Source organism: Rhinoderma darwinii, chromosome 11 (genome assembly GCF_050947455.1).
Source record: "Rhinoderma darwinii isolate aRhiDar2 chromosome 11, aRhiDar2.hap1, whole genome shotgun sequence".
NCBI classification, from domain to species: domain Eukaryota; kingdom Metazoa; phylum Chordata; class Amphibia; order Anura; family Rhinodermatidae; genus Rhinoderma; species Rhinoderma darwinii.
In genome coordinates, this window is record NC_134697.1 from 52,360,711 (window position 1) to 52,381,060 (window position 20,350).

The window sequence follows — 20,350 nt, forward strand, 5'->3', positions numbered from 1 at the left end:
CCCTCAACGGAAAGGCATAGGTTTCCGTTTGCATTACCATTGATTTCAATCGTAATGCTTCCGTTGCTTATGGTTTCCGTTTGTCACCGTTGTGTAAGGCTTCCATTTGTTTTGATGGAATCAATAGCGCAGTTGACTCCATAATATCCTGGAATGCATAAGCTTTCAGTCTGAACTAATCAATGTGCTAGTGGCATTCGCTTTATATGCAATTATGTTGTAGTATTCCTTTTCTTAGTACGTAAAGTACTTTACTTGGTGTTTGTGCTTCAGAGCAGCTCTCTGAAAGGAAGTTGCAACCAACCAGACATTTTGGAGGCTATGGTGTGCTGTCTTTGGTCATCTGGTCACCCAGTCCTTGGAGAAGTTTATTATATGCCTTTTGCTCAGACCTTCTCCTCTCTGGATGTCCCATAGTCACACAAATGCCTTCTGTGCCTACTTGGATTAAAAATCAAGGGATAGGCATTTCTATATGAAGGTAGGAAAACTCACACTAAATCCCACATGGTCTACCCTGGACGCTACAAATACAAACTTCCCTTCTTAGGTCTCATTCATTTCAATGGATTGCGCTCTGCTCATACTAGGAAATATGGCAAGATATTTAAATTGTGATTTAACAAGGCACAACGCTACAAGAAAATATTAAGAAATAGCTGGAAATATGCTTCCAAGGCATTTTTTGTTATGCAGTATAGGAATATAGTAATATGCTCCATTTAAAATCTAATACAGAATGGTGAGGACTTATTTTAGTCAACGCAGTGACAATGGGTTTGGAATAAGCCTTGATCCATTTTATTTAGGAGAATGGTGGGAATATAATCAATGGATTCCTCTCGCTACTCAATCATTTTAAGTTGGGGCATAAATGAGGCTTTTAATGGAACCAGAGTTCTACTGTAATGGGTGTAGGGTACCACGGAAGCATCTGCTTTAGCTCAAAACTGTCTTCATTTTTATCTAGCCTCAGATTTCCATTACAGCTGCTCTGAAAGGAAACGGATAGGGAAATATCTTAAGTTGTTCATATAAATACAAAAGACATCTTGGAAAATCTATGTGTGACTTGAAGAACATAATAACTGGAGGGTCCACACCAGGTCTGCTGTGCTATTACTAATGCTTCATTCCAACTGTGGATCATTTGCATTATGCAAAAGAAATATCATTACAAGGCATAGCTTATATGTTTTGGGACTTGGTGGAAAATGATATACTGGGCCCTTATGGAATATCAGTATATAATGATGATATTCTGTATAGAATTTAGATACATTACAAAATTATTGTATCTATTGGCTACAATGAAGGATAGAGCACAAATAAGGGAGCCCGCTACCATGTAGAGTTTTAATTAGGAGGTATTCTAATTTCCAGATCACTTAGGGCTCATGTTATTGTTCCAGAATATTGTTTGGCAAAAACGAGATTGGGTTCCAAGAGAATGAAACCTTATTTTTTTTTTCAATCTAATAAAACAAAAACACAATGTTTTGTCCCTTTTAGGCCTCAATCACATGACTAAGTATGGACCCGTATGATATGGCTATGAAATATGGCACCCATAGAATTCTATGTGCCAGATTCTGTATGACTCAGTTAGAAATTTCATTGTGTGGCATGCTCCATCACATGCCATATTACAGATTTGTTCTCTTCTAAACGACTTCTTTTTTAAGGGAGAATATGGTGCCTCGCAGAGGGCCCTCAGGTCAGACTCTGCGTTGTACAGGGATTGTGCACACGGACAAAGGAGAAAAAGATAAAATATGTCACAAATGAAGTGACATTTGACTGTCCAATCCTTTGTCTAATAACGTTAATGATTAAAAAAGGTCATGTGCTTCACAAGCCTTACAAAGTTGATCAGTAAGTGTTCATTATGTGTTATAGTGTATCTCTGATGATGCCAGACGCGTAGCCTACAGTTTAAAAAGACATTTGCAGGAAAGACTTTTATCGTCATGCATTTCCCGCTTTCTCAGCCGAGTGTCCTACCGCCTCTTTTAAAACTCTGTCTGATTTCATTATTGAAGATACCCTTTCGGGTCAGTTCACACGTTGCGTAAATACTGCTTTTTTTTTCCGCAACGGAATTAGTCGCAGAAAATCCAAAGCAAATACAGTAGCAGCATAGTGGATGAGATCAAACAAATCCCATCCAGACGCCGTGTAAATACTGTGCGGAAAAAACGCTGAGAAATTTACCTGCGGTGCGGAATTTTATTCCGCAGCATGTCAATTGTATTTGGGTAAACGGTGCTTACTTGTTGTGGATATTCCCCATTTAATTCAATGGGGAGGTAATGCCCGCAACAAATAGCAGTTACTTTCATGTATCACAAAGTGGGACAACCGATGTGGTACGCGCATTCAATTATTTTTATTTTAAGCCACGCCTCTCCCACCCATACACACCCGGTTCAGCCCACAGTTTCATGTTCACATAGTGCCTCCCACACAGTATAATACCAAATAGCTGCCACCATACAGTATACTGCCCCATAGATGCACCCATACAGTATAAAGCCAACACAGATGCCCCCATACAGTATAATGCCCACAGATTCTGCCATGCTGTATAATGCCCAAATTCCCCCATACAGCATAATGCCCCCATAGCTGCCCCATACAGTATAATGCCCCCTTAGCTGCCCCTAGTGCCGATGCCCTTGTAGATAGTGAGACAATGCCCATGTAGATAGTGCACATGTACATAGTGCCACAGTGTCCATATAGATAGTGCCACCCCCCCTGTAGATAGCGCCATTGGGACTCCGTCTAGGAGGGAAGCCCTGATGTCAATGTCCATATATGGACAGTGACGTCAGTGGCTACTCGAGAGGAATCCCCGTTGCAGTCTCTGACCGGGGATTCCGCTCCAGGAGCCCCTGACATGAATGTCCATATATGGACAGTCAGAAGGAGAATGCTTGAGAAAGGTCCTGTTGGACTGAAACGTCGCACCTGTGGGCGAATAAAATTTCCGTTTTCTTGGATGTGCTGCCTTGCTACTTTTTTCTTGTATTCCATATATGGACAGTGGCCTCAGGGGTTACTTCTAGGAGCGGAATTCCCAGCCAGATCATCGGCTACGGGGATTCCGCTCAAGGACTAGCCACTAATTCTGAAGCAGGGAACCATCAGCTCCCTGTTTCAGAATTAGTTCAGAGCGGAGGAGCAGAGGGAGCTCCTCCGCTCGACAAGGACTTCCCAGGAAATCGCTACTTTAAAGGCTGTGCTCGGGGAAGCCCTTGACGTTACTGTCCATATATGGACAGTGATGTCAGCGGCTACTCATTGAGGGGAATCCCTGTTGCAGACACTGGCTGGGGATTCCGCTCCAGGAGGAGCCCCTGAACTCAATGTCCATATATGGACAGTGACCTCAGGGTATTCCTCTAGGAGAGGAATCCCCAGCCAGATGATCGGCAACGAGGATTCCGCTCAAGGAGTAGCCACTAATTCTGATGCGGAGAACCATCGGCTCCCTGCTTCAGAATTTGTTCAGAGCGGGAGAGCAGAGGGAGCTCTTCTTCTTGCCGAGGACTCCCCAGGCACAGCGCTACTTTAAGCGCTGTGCTCGGGGAAGCCCTTGACGTTACTGTCTATATATGGACAGTGACATCAGTGGCTACTCCTTAAGCGGAATCCCCGTTGCCGACTCTGGCCGGTGATTACGCTCCAGGAGGCGCCCCTGACATCAATGTCCATATATGGACAGTGACCTCAGGGGTTTCATCTAGGAGCGGAATCTCCAGCCAGTTCATCGGCAACGGGGATTCCGCTTAAAGGGGCTCTGTCACCAGATTATAAGTGCCCTATCTCCTACATAATCTGATCGGCGCTGGAATGTAGATAACAGCAGTGGTTTTTGTTTTGAAAAACTATCATTTTTGAGCAAGTTATGAGCAATTTTAGATTTAGTTTCTTAATGCCCAACTGGGCGTGTTTTTACTTTTGACCAAGTGGGTGTTGTAAAGAAGTGTATGAGGCTGACCAATCAGTGACATACACTTCTCATTGTTCCAGCCCAGCTTCTTTCACTGCACAATCTCACTGTGCTGTTGAACATGCTGGGCTGGAACAATGAGAAGTGTATGTCACTGATTGGTCACTATTTGGTCAGCCTCATACACTTCTTTACAACACCCACTTGGTCAAAAGTAAAAACACGCCCAGTTGGGCATTAAGAAACTAAATCTAAAATTGCTCATAACTTGCTCAAAAATGATCGTTTTTCAAAACAAAAACCACTGCTGTTATCTACATTCCAGCGCCGATCAGATAATGTAGGAGAGAGGGCATTTATAATCTGGTGACAGAGTCTCTTTAAGGAGTAGCCCCTGACGTCACTGTCCATATATGGACAGTAACGTCAAGGGCTTCCCCGCGCACAGTGTTTATAGTAGCGCTGTGCCCGGGGAGTCAGCGAGCGGAGAAGCTCCCTTTGCTCCTCCGCTTTGAACTAATTCTGAAGCAGGGAGCAGATGGTTCTCCCCCTCAGAATTGGGTTCAACTGTATCTGCATCCGACAGCGGGACACACCCCTGGCCGCCCGGTACAGCGGGACACCGTCCGGAATCCGGGACTGTCCCGCTGAATCTTGGACGGTTGGGAGGTATGTAGTTATTGCATGGTTCATATTTTATTATACATGGCTATACATTTGAGTGTAACCATTAATTTAAAAAAAACGGCTGCGGCCCCCTGACAGAAAGGTCTAACGGAAACCATGATCGGAAGTACGGTGCAGATGTGAACGGAGCCTCATACATGTGCAGTAAGCAATACTTGTATTTATCATGAAATAGCTCTGAAAGATCTTTTCTTAACCCTCAGAGTTGTGCCATTCCTGCTAAAAATGCATGAATAAATGAACAACTGGGTGTTACCAGGACCTGACACTGTCCAATTAGTGCTGGCAATGTCACACTGTGTGGGACCACATCCCTGTGACAAGGGGAATGGTAACACCCAGTTGTCAATTTATTCATCGATTTCCAGGAGGAATAACACAGGAACGACCCAACACGGAGTTCTAAGAAAAGATGCTCTAGAATTGTTATTTCATGGGGAATACAAGTATTTACTAAACTAACTAATCGTCTGGATAGGTGACAGGTCATCTTAAAGATTGATGGGTTTTGTGTATCAAAAGATCAATTCTGAACAGCATGGGGACAGGACACAGGACAGCAACCAATCAAATTTCAGCTATGTGCCAAAAAGCCACATACTGTAATGATAGGGGTAGGGAAACGGACAAGTGAGCCCCAATCTACCCGCCACACTGTCCCTGCCTACTTGCAACGACCCGCCCTAGGCGACGGGGTACAACTGGGCGGCGGTCCCTACGCTCAGTAAGTGCACGAGACAAACAGACAAGGGTACACAAAGCTAAGGGAAATGGGGCAGTTGCCCACGGCAACACCGTGAGCAACAAGAGAGGTGAACGAGCTGAGTCAAACCAGGAGTGTACGAGGTACCAAACGCAGAGCAGGAGAGTAGTCAGTAAGCCGGGGTCAGTATAGAGCAGGATCAAATAGTCACAAGCTGTAGCTGGGCCAGGAAACCACACGAGAAGAATCACAAGCAAGGGAGGAACAGGAAAGGCAGGTATAAACAGACAGAGGGCGGGAGCTAGCTAAGTCTGGCCAGGCTGTGATAGGCTCTCCCACTCCTAAGCCTGCCAGCCTGAGTGGTGGAAGCTGGAGTCAGTCTCAGAGACATAGACTCAGGTGAAGACTGATTACCTATGGGCGTTAACCCCGAAGCTGTGCCTGGCAGATCCTTTACACATACGCTAAATAGACAAAAGTATTGGAACATCTACAAGAACTTTTATCCCATCCTAAATCCATATGCATTAATATGGAGTTGGTCCTTTTGCAGATAAAACAGCTTCCACTCTTCTGGGAAGACTTTCTACAAGATTTTGTAGTGTGTTTTGGATTTTTGTTTCCCATTCATTCAGAAGAGCATTTGTGAGGTCAGACACAAATGCTGGAGAGGGCCTGGCTCGTAATCTTATAGTTACATAGTCCGTACGATTGAAAAAAGACACATGTCCATCAAGTTCAACCAAGGGATGGGTAAAGGGAAGCAAAACATTTCTACACATAGGAGCTTATATTTTTTTGTTCTAGGAAATTATCGAAGCCTTTTGTAAAACCATCTACTGTCCCTGCGAGTAGATCTGTGAGATTACATGAGCTGTGATGGCTCCTGCAGTGACTATTCCATAGATTCACCGTTCTCACAGTAAAGAAGGCTTGTTGCCTCTGCAGGATGAACCTTTTTTTTTCCAGATGGAGGGAGAGCCCCCTTTTTTTTTTGAGGGTGTTTTACATGGAACAGGATTTCACCATATTTTGTATGTGCCATTAATATATTTATATAAGTTAATCATGTCCCCCCATTGTCGTCTTTTTTCAAGGCTAAATAGGTTTAGTTCTTTTAATCTTTCCTCATAACTTAGATTCTCCATGCCCCTTATTAGCTTTGTTGCTCTTCTTTGTATTTTCTCTAACTCCAGGGCATCCTTTCTATGAACTGGAGCCCAGAACTGAACTGCATATTCTAGATGAGGCCTCACTAATGCTTCGTAAAGTGGTAATATTATATCCCTGTCTCACAAGTCCATGCCTCTTTTAATACACGACAATATCTTTATGATTTACAAGTATACCCAGATCCTTCCCAACAAGTGACTCCCCCAGTGTAGCTCCCCCTAGGACATATGATGCTTGTTGTAGTTTATCCCACAGGTGTTTGAGGTCAGGGTTCTGTGCCGGCAGTCAAGTTCTTGCACAACAAACTCACCCCAACATGTCTTTATGGACCTTGCATTGTGCACTGGGGTACAGTCATGCTGGGACAGAAAACAGCCAAACCCTAAACTGTTCCTACAAAGTTGGAAGCTACAATTGTCCAAAATGTCTCGTCATGCTGAAGCATTAAGAATTCATTCCGGTCACTAAAACTAAGGGGCCTAGACGAACCCCTGAAAAACAACCCCATAGCATTATTCCTCCTCCACCAATCATTACAGTTGGCACAATGCAGTCAGGCAGGTAACGTTCTCCTGCCATTCCCCAAACCCAGACTCGTCCATCAGACTGCCAGATAGAGAAGCGTGATTCATCACTCCACAGAACACATTTCCACTGCTCCCGAGTTCAGTAGCGGCGTGCTTTACACGTTAAATCCAGCGCTTGGCATTGTGCTTGGTGATGTAAGACTTGCATGCAGCTGCTCCGCCATGGAAACCCACGTCATGAAGCTCCCGGCGCATAGTTTTTGTGCGGATGTTATTGCCACAGAAGCTTTGGGACTGCAGCTATCAAGTCAGCAGAGCATTGGCAACTTTTATGCACTATGCGCCTCAGAAATCGGTGACCCTGCTCTGTAACTTTATGTGGTCTACCACTTTGTGGCTGAGTTGCTGCGGTTCCTAAGTGCTTCTACTTTACAATAATACCACTCACAGTTGATTGTGGAATATCTAGGATGGAGGAATTTTTACAAACTGACTTGTTGCACTGTGGCATCCTATTACAGGACCATGCTGGATTTCAGTGATCTCTTTAGCGCAACTCATTCTTTCACAAATCTTTGTAAAGGTGACTGCACGGCTGGGTGCTGGATTTTATACACCTGTGGCAATAGGACTGAATGAAACTCGTGAATTCAATGATCAAGAGGTGTGTCCGAATACTTTTGTTTCTTGTGATAACTTCCTAATATATTTATCTAATTTATGAGTAGGAGTTGTTGCCGGTGTTTGGTAATTATGATTTATCTACTTACAGAGATTGACATTGCTCTATTTTGTTGAGGCAGCCATTTTTACAAAAGTGACATTAGGAATCGCAGCCATATTGGAAATAGCTTCTCAACTGTTGGCAAGTCAGGCCCTTTGTTATGGACAGAACATTATTAATGTATTTCCATACTTGTATTTTTTATTAAAGGGGTTGTCCAGGATCAGAACAACATGGCGATTTCATCCAAAACCAGTGCAACAACTGTCCATGGGTTGTGTCCAAAATTGCAACTCCGCTCCATTTAAGTGAATGGGGCTGAGCTGCAATACCACACACACACACACACACACACACACACAACATGGTGTGGTGCTATTTCTGAAAGAAAGCCGTCATGTTTTTCTAATTCTGGACAACTTTTCTATATTTTCCTAACAATCTGATATTTGATAATCAGGCACCAATGTTAATTATGGATAATATTCCATATTAAAGAACATCAAGGGACCCAGACTTACTGAATGCTTTTATTATGATTCAAAATATAATGCACTGCAATAAGAAAACAACACATAACTTTATGTTAAAGTGAAGAGCAAAGTGGTCATTATGTAATGATGTATGTGTTCTCAACTATAGAGTCAAAAAGGTAACGACTAACACATTGTTACTGTGTGGTTCCCAATTCTTAACATAGTTCTAAATACTGTGGCATAAATGCGTCTGCAGGATTAAAATATTAATAAAACAATGTAAATTTTTTTAAAAAGGTGGTCAGTATCTTGTCTTAATTGTGTTATACGTATTGTGCTAAACACACAGCCGCATACATAAAAACTAGGGCAGAGAAAAGTGGAGCTGTGGCCTATGCTAACCAATCAGACTTCAGCTCTTAATTTTTTAGGGCAGGCTGGAAAATGTCAGCAGTTATCTGATTGGCTGCTATGGGCAACTGCTCCACTTTTTGTCTGTACTAGCTTTTATGCATTAAGCCAGTTCGGTGAAGTTATAACAAATCTCCTTCATTTAAATTAAACTTTAAAAAAAGTAGCGTCTCCATTTGTCCCAGCCGCTGAATTTTTCCTCTTCAGTCAATTCACTTAAATTAATTATTTTTTTGTTTCTATACAAGATAACGTACATGGTCTTTACAAAGTCAAATATACATATTTACAGGCACTAACCTCTTAGAAACCATTTCAATGTGTACGTAACATGGCAAAAAAAATAATCTTTAGTACTAGGAACACAGATAATATATATATATATTTATGTATATTTATCAAAACATATTGCTAGTCATGCCAACATAGCTTTGTTAATAAATCGGTAGAAAAGCGGCAGCAAAAAATAGTCATTTTACATTATTAAATATATCTTATGACAAAAGAACATTCTAGATCTGGTTTTAACTGCAAGGTGCAAACTTACAGTGTATTTTCACTTTTTTAATAAACATTTCATGTGTGTGTACAGTATGTGATAGGTTCATGAAAGCAGACTTGGCAGAGCCGATTGACTTTTCTTAACTTTCTAAAACAGAACCTGTCATGTCCAGTGATATTTTTATTTGATTTACTCTTTTACATACTGCATGGAATAATATGTAGAAAGCCCAAAACAAAAAAGTAATGTTCGGATACCCCACAAGTGAATGGAACTGTGTTGCAGTTCCCTGCATGCCAAACACCTTTGAAAGTTTAGTGCTGTAGCCTCTTCCGTCTTAAGATCAGTTCCCGGCAGTCATATAACCACCAATCACATAGACCGTGATGGCATCGTCCTAGCGACAAGCCATCCCTGTCGGAGATGGGGAAACCTCTTTAAACACCAAAGTATCGTTTATATATGGATATACTCTAGATAAGAGTTGAGTAACTTTGTAGATACGTTGCAGCACTAATCTTCTACTGCTCTTGAGTTACTGCCTGTATAATAGTCCAGAGCTGAATTCACAATACTGCTAGTTGTTATTGAAAACGTTATACAACAGAGGTCCCCAACCAGTAGCTTGCTTCTCAGAATATAAATTACTACAATGAGCTCTCTATAGAGACATTGAGCCGGCAGATAATGCTGTGAGATTTTAGCTCTGCTGAATTATGAATGCAGCTCTAGACTATATATAAACATATATACACAAGCCATAAGGCAAGGCCACTAGAAGATGAAGTAATACAATGCGTTTACATAGTTACCCGTCTTTTTATGTAGATTATATATGTAAACTGAAAATGTTAACTTTGGGATAAGATCCTCTCATCTTTGGAGGAATACTCGTAATACTCATGTTTGATTCAGTCTCCGCATTGTCCTGGGAAATCTTTAAATATATAACACAAAGTGCTCAAGGGAAATTCCATCCTACATGGGACACGGCCACACGTGACAGGAAAAGTTGCAAAATGTGATAATGTTCACTTTCTGCAGCTCAACCTAATACATAAACTGTTAGGCTGGATTCACACGAGCACATTACGTCCGTAATGGACGGAACGTATTTCGGCCGGAAGTCCCGGACCGAACACAGTGCAGGGAGCCGGGCTCCTAGCATCATAGTTATGTATGACGCTAGGAGTCCCTGCCTCGCTGCCGGACAACTGTCCCGTACTGTAATAATGTTTTCAGTACGGGACAGTTGTCCTGCAGTGAGGCAGGGACTCCTAGCATCGTACATAACTATGATGCTAGGAGCCCGGCTCTCTGCACTGTGTTCGGTCCGGGACTTGCGGCCGAAATACGTTCCGTCCATTACGGACGTAATGTGCTCATGTGAATCCAGCCTTAAACTGAAAGTGTACCTGTGATCTACAGACCATAGAAACAGTCTATTAGGAAAAATCACAAACCACTCTTCAAAGCCTCATACCCCATTGTGTTACTAACCGGCTACATTCCCGTAAAAATACTCAGGCCGCAAACTGACCACCTATAGTATGAATAAGGGACAACCGTAGGTAGCTTCACCAGTTGAGTTATATTTTTACGAACATTGTTGACTAAACTTCTAGACTTAGATTTACTGCCTACAATAAAAAAAAACTCTCATAGATGAAAGGAGTAATTTGCCACTATAGAAAGAGTTGCGGCAGAATATTTTTGTGGATATTTAACGCAGTGTTCCTGGCTTGTTTGATAAAATGATGTTTATATTGTGGTGAGAATATTTTCATTCAACAGATCAAGATAAACAGGTCAAATGCAGGCGCAGCATCCGCTCCTGAATGTTAAATAATTCCAGAAGAAATGGGCTTGCTTTTCAGCAACTGAGGTATTTCGATGATCTTGAAAGCCTGGAGAAGATACTTGTCAGTATTCCCAGATCACAGTTAGGGTATGTGCACACACACTAATTACGTCCGTAATTGACGGAGGTATTTCGGCCGCAAGTACCGGACCGAACACAGTGCAGGGAGCCGGGCTCCTAGCATCATAGTTATGTACGATGCTAGGAGTCCCTGCCTCTCCGTGGAACTACTGTCCCGTACTGAAAACATGATTACAGTACGGGACAGTTGTCCTGCAGAGAGGCAGGGACTCCTAGCATCGTACATAAGTATGATGCTAGGAGCCCGGCTCCCTGCACTGTGTTCGGTCCGGTACTTGCGGCCGAAATACGTCCGTCATTTACGGACGTAATTAGTGTGTGTGCACATACCCTTAGACAGTAGAATATTTTTACAAAAATTAGGAGGCAAATAAAAAAGAATTTTATATTTTGAAAACTAGTGTACAGAAAATAAACTATGATGACACTTGAAATAAAGATAGGCTCATCCAAAAAAATGACTGGTGGTCTACATTATGTGATAATAATCTTACAAGGTAACGTACTCACAAACCTAAAATCTAGTTCCCATAATATTTAATCTGTGCACTCAAAACCTGTCAGTCATTCTATACAAATAAAACGTGTAAGGCAAAGAAAATAGACTATAAAATAGAAAATCTATATTCTCTTTCTTACACCATCCACTTGCCTTTACAAACCACTGTAACCTAAAAAGTCTGCTCTTAAAGAGATTCTCTTGTCAAAATCAGACTGGATATCCGTGAAATAGAGCTTAAATGTTGTAGTCCTTTTGAAGTTGTTTGCATTCATGTTTCTACCTTAAAGGGACACTCTGGGAAAAACAAATACATTGTGTTATGCCTAATGCAGAGCTGTAGGGGGCAGTGAACAGCACAGGGTTTCTCTCTGTTGGGTTCTTTGGATCCCCCTGAAAGCATGCCAGATAGAACCATTCATTACAGTTGTGTAAAGGGGCAATAGCTTGTATAAAGCCAGATGAATGGCTGAGAAAATCCAACACGATCAACCATCTTTTAAGCGGATGTGTCGGGTCTCAATTTTCTAAATATTTCTATTCAACCATTGGCTAATGGGCAGCTTAAATGTTAGAACAGTTTATTATTTTTGACTGGAGAATTTTTTGAAATAACCTGGCTCTATCTACGTTACTAAACTCGTGGCAATTTCTTGCAGTTCGCATTACCGATCTACTAGGATTAAACATGAAATAGTTCGAAATTAACGTAACCCGCTCAGTTTTATGAAAGTCTGCCTCACATTCAAAAAGTGGGAATAATAAGTGCAAGGACCTGATAGATGGAATGGCAGATATTTCTTTGTCTTCTACAGTTATTCCGCATTTCTCTTTCCTTATTGCGAATATACATTATTCCTACACATTATTAACACTGACTCCAGTAACATCACTCGATATCCTTGCTACAAATAGATCTCGAATGTGATTTTCAATTTCGTATAAAGGCAAATCCTCCTGATTCAAGTAAACTGTGGCAGAAGAGGGAATACTGACAATTGTATTACAATAGTTTCTGCATTCATAATAAAAGTCCAATTGTACAAGTACTTGGTGCAGAGCTACTGATTTTGGAGCGGTAAGTTGTGTGACTGTCCTATGCATATCTGTCAAGCCTTCAATGTAAGAGCAAAGGTCGTATAGGGAAGAGCAGAGCATTACACTATAGAAGTTGTGTGTTATTCGCCGGTGATCCGCAGGTTGCCCGATTATGGTTTACAGCATGTGTACATGATTAATCTGTGATACCGATTAACTCAAAGTATACAAGTGTGATAGTTTAAAGAATATATTAAACAAAATAAAATATTTTAATACAAGCGATTGCAATTGCACATTGTTTAAGAAAATAAAACACTGGGTGCCTTGTGCAAATGATGAAGCCATTTTGTAGGTTGGATCTTATCAATGCATCGAGTTAGTGAAATTATGGATATCAAAGAAAAAGAAAAATATCATTTCAGTTTATAAAACGGCTGTCTGTGCGGTGTGTGGGAGACAGGTACACTTTCAGTATAAGGTAAGTAACAAATGATAGATTCTCTACTATAGTAAAAGAACCGTAAGGCAATATATTAATCATTGCCTTTTGTTAGAAATTTAGATCGTACTTTTCACACAGTACTGACACATGTAAACCTCTCTGTGTAGAACCACATAGCGAATACATTCAGCAACGGCCTTCATATAGCATAATACCAAGTAGCCTCAGAATTCTGTAGCGGTGCTCTGTATTTTTAGTAAAACACTGATTTGACATAGTTGCCAGGAAAGGTGCCAAACAGCTTTGTTCTTCTTGATGTACCTTTAGCAGAATGAAAATACAATTAATACAATAATGTCTGAGGTCTACCACAATTCTAATGCATACATTATTTTAACATAACAAAAAAAATTAAAGGGACACAATCTTAAGTTTTTAATTATCTCCATTTGCTGAGCAAGTGGATGCAATTTATTGCTCCCCTAGATCAGTCATTTTAAGCAGCAGAGAGGCTGACCATAATGTTCTACAATGGGGATACTGACAGGAAGTCCAGAAAAATGTTGGCCCCCATGATCGCACCCGTGTCCAGATCAGAGAGCCTCCAGAAACATTTACAGAGTCAGAGCCACTACACCATAGCCCCATTTGTTGCGTCGTAGTTCCTTTTATAGTGGGTGGCTGGGAGCTGACTCCACCTATTGGAAAATGACGGCACATCATAGTGATATGCCATTACTTTCTGTTATTGGGAAAAAAAAACTTTTAAAAGGGACACAAGACCCAAAATGAAAACATTTCTCATGTGTAGCATAATGGAACACCATGTCTCAGTCTTTTACATGTTCATTTTATTGTTGCTTATATCAGTAAATATGACACTAGAACCGTTACATAGCAATAGTCTGAATAAGGCTTCAGCGACATGCTTTCTTTTTTACTTGAATCCCTAGGGAGCTATGTGACACTTATACAGGCACCAGAACTTCCTGTATGATGAGATTACATGGACTGTTCCACAAAGGCTCTCCACGGGGGTTTGGGGGGGGGGGGGGCAACGACGACAAAAGCCAATCAAAGATACTGCTGGCAATTAGACAGATTCCGGTCACAGTTATACTGAAGAATATCGCCAATCAACATTCCTGTATCTATACTTACAATCTCTTAGCTTATATAGGGCAATATTAAAAAGAAGAGTAATTACAATATCCCCCCCCCAAGCAGGCAGATGGTACTGGCTCTCGCTGCCCATCTGATGCTGTGCTGAGATATCACGGGATTGATAGCATAGCACGTAGGAAGATAAAGTAGAGTAAAATCTAAAATTCAAGACAATATACATAAAAGAAGCTTGATAGAGAATAAGATGGGGGATGGAGTGATAGAAAGTTGTGTTTCCGCTGCTGGTCTTCTGTAACTTTTACGATCATTCTGGGTCATAAGAGCACGCAGGGCATTTTAATAATAGTGATAAGAACAGCTTCTTACGAATATACAGAAGAAAAGTAACTACTAAAAATATGAATATCGATAATGAGAAATCAACTCATGATATAACTTGAGAGAAGTTTCTTTTTTCGGTTCTTGAACAGATGGGTGAAAATAAATTATAAATAATGCCTACATCAGATACTGTAGTATAACGAAAGAGGCAGGGGACAATGAGGACAGAAGAACAATGCAACATCTGCTGTACAATGCCTGGCATAAGAGGTTTTCTTTGTTATGTTCTCAAGCTTTACCTTTGAATGTAACTATAGCATGATAATGCTGGGTGATGCAAAGTTTTCTGAAAATGCAGCCACTGACTGTTGGGAAACGGTGGTCGCATTGGATCACAACATTTTTTAGCCATTTTTAGCTGTACAACTACTATGAGAAGTTGTAGATTTGCGCCATAACTTACGCCAGTTTCTGGAGTAAATTATGGTGAATCGGAAAGTAGAGAGAAAAGTGTTGAGAAATGAAAAAAGTTGCACATTTTTGCGGTATTATGGCATGCGCCAAAATGTGCAACTTTTTTTGCCCGAAAACTGGCGTAAACTTTTTAATATATTCTCCCCATTGTGTGATTAAAATTACTGTCCAGCCCAATGTTTCCTAATCAGGGTTCCCTGGAACTTGTCGAAACACTGTCAGATGTCCCCTAGGAAACAAGCAGCAAGGGCGGTCAACTTTACAAAAAAGATGGAAAACTGATTAAACATTTTTCAGGAGTTTTCCCATTGTAATAAAGTTATGGATCATTGGTCTAAAGCAGGTTATATTGAAAACATTTTTTAATGTTATTTGAAGGTGAAAAATCTTACCTACAAACCAACCATCATCACACTTCTCCATGATATCAACAATGTCTCCGTCTCTGAGCTCCAGCTCATCCTCATTTTGTGGTATGTAACTGTACAAAGCCTGGTAGGTAAACCTAGAATGTGAAACAAAGACAAAATCTACCACAGCTGAAAAGAGCCACAAAGTAAGGTAGAGAACATAAAAGATTCATACATAAAAAATGTCTGCATGTATGCAAAAAGAAAGGAATTCACACTATTAATAGCATCAAAAGCAATGAAAATATATGTCCATTAGATCATCAAATGGCAATTTGAGAAACAAAGCAAAGCTTCTTAGAAAGTAATGTATGGACCATAGGCAGTGTTTTAAGATCCCCCTTGAGCATTAACCCTACTAATACTGGCATACAGTGCCTTCGGAAAATCTTCAAATGCTTTCACTTTTTCACATTTTGTTATGTTGGGGCCTTGTGCCAAAATAAAATAAAAATCAAGTTTTTCCCCATCATTCTGCACTTAACACCCCATAATGACAAAGTGAAAACAGAATTTTAGACATTTTTGCAAATTTATTAAAAATGAACAACTCAAATTTTGAATGGACTAAAGTATGCAGACCCTTTGCTGAGACACTGGAAATTTTGCTCTGGGGCCTCCAATTTCTCTAGATCATCTTTGAAATGTTTCTACACCTTGATTGGAGTCCACCTGTGGTAAATTCATTTGATTGGACAGGATTTGGAAAGACACACCCCTGTCTATATAAGGTCTCACAGCTGACAATGCATATCAGAGCAAATACCAAGCCATAAGGAGGAAAGATCTGCCTATAGAGCTCAGAGACAGGATTGTGTGAAGGCACAGATCTGGAGAAGGGTACAAAAAAAATTCCCGCTGCACTGAAAGTTCCCAAGAGCACAGGGGCCTCCTTAATTCTTAATTGGAAAAAGTGTGGAAAAACCAGAACTCTTCCTAGAGCTGGCCGTCCCACCAAACTAAGTAATCGGGGGGAGAAGGGCCTTGGTAACAGAGGTGACCATGAACCCAATGGCCACTCTGGTTGAGCTCCAAAGATCCTGTGTGCAGATGGGAGAAACTTCCAGAAGGTCAACCATCACTGCTTATTACCTGCCCAATACCATCCTTAGGCCTGATTTACACGAGCGTGTGCGTTTTGCGCGCGCAAAAAACGCTGCGTTTTGCGCGCGCAAAAGGCATTTGACAGCTCCGTGTGTCATCCGTGTATGATGCACGGCTGCGTGATTTTCACGCAGCCGCCATCATAGAGATGAGGTAGTCGACGCCCGTCACTGTCCAAGGTGCTGAAAGAGCTAACTGATCGGCAGTAACTCTTTCAGCACCCTCGACAGTGAATGCCGATCACAATATACACCAACCTGTGAATAAAAAAAGACGTTCAAACTTACCAGGAACTGCCTGCTTCCTCCAGTCCGGTCTCCCGGCCGTTGCCTTGGTGACGCGTCCCTCTCTTGTCATCCGGCCCCACCTCCCAGGATGACGCGGCAGGCCATGAGACCGCTGCAGCCTGTGATTGGCTGCAGCCTGTGCTTGGCCTGTGATTGGCTGCAGCTGTCACTTGGCCTGAATTGTCATCCCGGGAGGTCGGACTGGAGGAAGGAGCCGGGACTTATCGGTAAGTCCGAACTTCTGTTTTTTTTTACACGTATATGTATATATAAAGTCACTGTCCATGGTGCTGAAACAGTTTAAGTCTTTGAGCACCGTGGGCAGTGACTGTCTCCTGACGTCGCGTACCCGAACATTTTTTGCCGGGTTCGGTCAAAACGAGTTCGGCCGAACCCGGTGAAGTTCGGTGCGCTCATCTCTAATTTGACACTCTGTTTGGATGTTTGTAACCAGAAAAGCACGTGGTGCTTTTCTGTTTACATTCATCCTTTTGACAGCTCCGTGTGGCATGCGTTGTTTTCACGCACCCATTGAAGTCAATGGGTGCGTGTTGCGTGAAAAACGCAAGAATATAGAACATGTCGTGAGTTTTACGCAACGCACTCACGCAGCGCAAAATTCACGCATCGTCTAAACAGCCCCATAGACTATTATAGGTGCGTACGACACGCGTGAAAAGCACGCGCGTCGCACGCGCGTATAATACGCTCGTGTAAATGAGGCCTTACAGTGAAGCATGGTGGTGGCAGCAGCATCATGCTGTGGGGGTGTTTTTCAGCAGCTGGGATAGGAAGACTGAGGGAAAGAGAAATGGTGCAAATTACAGAGATATTGTTAATGAAAACCTGATCCAGATTGCTCTGGACCTCAGACGGGCCGACGTCTCACCTTCCAACAAGACAACGACCCTAAGCACAAGGCCAAGACAACACAGGAGTGGCTTAGTGACAACTCTGTGAATGGCCCAGCCAGAGCCCTGACTTGACCTGAAAATGTCTATCCACCGACGGTTCCCATCCAACCTGACAGAGCTTGAGAGGATCTGCAGAGAAGAATGGCCGAAAATTGACAAATCCAGGTGTGCAAACCTTGTGGCATCATACCCAAGAAGACTGGAGGCTGTTATCACTGCCAAAGGTGCTTCAAATAAGTACTGAGTAAAGGGTTTGAATACATATGTCAATGCAATATTTTTCATTTTTTTTCTTTTCAATAAATTAGCAAAGATTACGAACATTCTGTTTTCACTTTGTCATTATGGGGTATCGAGTGCAGAATGACGGGGAAAAACACAAGCCCTCAAAATAACAAATTGTTAAAAAATGTAAAGGGTCTGAAGGCTTTCCGAATGCATTGTATCCCCTCCTTAAAGGGGTTGTCCAGGATTAGAAATACATGGCTGCTTTCTTTCCGAAACAGAGCCTCATCTGTATTGAGGAAATGGGTCAGAAACTGCAATACCACATACAACCTGTGAACAGGTGTGGCACTGTTTCTGGAAAAAAGCAGTTATGTTTTTCTAACCCTATACAACCCCTTTAATTTTACTAGGGTGAGCTCCAAATGACTGTTTACTGTTTGCTGGTAAACTGGATGATCGGTTGACCCGTTTTGAGCATTTTGACAATCATATTCTGCTTTGGGATCAATGACATTGAAGTCCGAGTAGCCGAAAATCTAAAAATTGATGCAGCGTGCCTATCAGGCAATAGACAGGGTGTTATGTGACTGATATCTAAGTGTCTATAAATAAGCAGAGCTGAGCATTTTAAGATGTAGATAAGAGGGCCACATGAAACACAATGAGGGGTGACCACAAATAGCGGAGGCTTCCCATGTCCCAGTAGTGACATACTGTCCAGTAAAGAATAATGATTTGACAAGCTCCTAATCTCAAATTCCCTCAGGCAGCTGTGTGAATGTCTAGCATTTCCAGGCTGCCTCTCCTTTAATCTCTACAACTCGCTGAGACACATTCCTCTGGTGCTCATGTAGGTAATGGAAAGAATGACGCATTGCTAGAGGCTAAGAAAAGGCATGACCGAGCGACTGCTTTCCAGCAGTATTTCCTATCCCACAAAGAGGTCAAAGGTCAATCCATGCAGGATGACATCATATCTATTTTTTGTTGTGGAAATATTACATATCCGATGTACATGATGAAGAAACTGAATTTCAATGCTACCAGAGTATTTTAGGATGTGTAGCCAGAGTTCGAGCCTGTTCACATCTGCGTTCGGTTTCCATTGATGGGTTCTGTCAGACCTTTCCGTCGGAGGAACCCATCTATGGAAAGGCAAACGAAAATCATAGCTTCTGTTTGCATTACCATTGATTTCAATGGTAATGCTTCTGGTGATATGGTTTCCGTTTGTCTCCATTCCGTAAGGTCTCCGTTTTTTGTTTTTTTTAAACGGAATAGCGCAGTCGATCTGAAATCAATGGTAATGCAAACGGAAACTATGGTTTTAATTTGCCTTTCCATTGATGGTTTCCTCCGATGGAAAGGTCTGACGAAATGCGTCAACGGAAACCAAATGCAGATGTGAACACACCCTTACAATGCAAAATACAACCTAAGTAATTGGCAGCAGCACATAAAATGTATAAATGTAATAAAACGTAAACAGATATTAATACGTAAAAGCAACAGCTAAATAATTCTTACTCTTACCATTGTTTAGTTCTATATCATCGCTATAAGGCAAAAGCACAATTGTTCTGCCACAGGATATTAGACATTGATAGAAAAAGGCATTAAGGGCTTTTTTTTATTTTGTTAAATAATATTAAAAGGATATCTTTCTGCTGTCCTTTAAGGGGTTGTCTAGTTGCCCTTATTACATGGGGAGTTCCTACTGTTCTGAGCTCTCGTGATTAGCTATTATCCCAAGGGAAATTAAGCACTGTAGGAAAAAGAATTATTGCAAGCCACATATTCTAATTATATGGATAACAATGGTCCTCCAGAGAGGATCACCTCTTGCTTACACAGTCCCCAACCAAAGGAACCTTCTCTATTAGCTTAGCATGCCTCAACATGTCCTCCTGGTCTGCAGCTCGGATGTCCATTTAGCGAGTGTTTAGAGCGATCATCAGAAACAGAATTTGGGATTGCCGGGTATCCAGCATTTGGGAGGTGCATTACGATAGAAAGCCATATCTGTCAGCTGCTTTTAGTCAATCATAAGGCAATAGTGTACAATAATTCTCCTAGATGTCCTGTTCAGCTGGATGTCAGGTACAGTAAACAGCTCCCAAATTCTGCTAGTGGGAGCTACATGTTGGTGGATCTTAGCACCCACTAGTATAACTTCTTATGAGCGCACTGTTTAAAGTGCCTCGTTGCCCATTGATTATTTTTTGGCTGAAGATGTACAGATATAGCAGAGCTGAAGGTTTTAGATGTAGAAAAGCGGACTTATTTAGTTGCTTCCTGTGATATGACAAAGTGTTATCTGTAGTAAACCTGTTGTATTAACTTAACAGAGAAATATGCCAAACAAAGAAGAAAAGATGATGTGCGAAAAAAACGCAGTTGGT

The 20,350-nt window shown here is 41.6% G+C and overlaps 1 protein-coding gene across 23 annotated transcripts in view; it reads right to left on the reverse strand.

The window, feature by feature from the left end:
* Positions 1-11,410: 11,410 nt before the first annotated feature.
* SORBS1 (sorbin and SH3 domain containing 1) overlaps positions 11,411-20,350 on the reverse strand; it is a 290,288-nt gene continuing 281,348 nt past the window's right edge. For all 23 annotated transcript variants that reach the window (XM_075841467.1, XM_075841478.1, XM_075841471.1 and 20 more), the window contains 2 exons: positions 15,398-15,510; positions 11,411-13,406 (listed from right to left, as the gene is read on the reverse strand). In XM_075841467.1, coding sequence (XP_075697582.1) covers positions 13,339-13,406; positions 15,398-15,510 — 181 coding nt within the window. In that variant the 3' untranslated portion in view covers positions 11,411-13,338. The remainder of the gene's footprint in view (positions 13,407-15,397; positions 15,511-20,350) is intronic.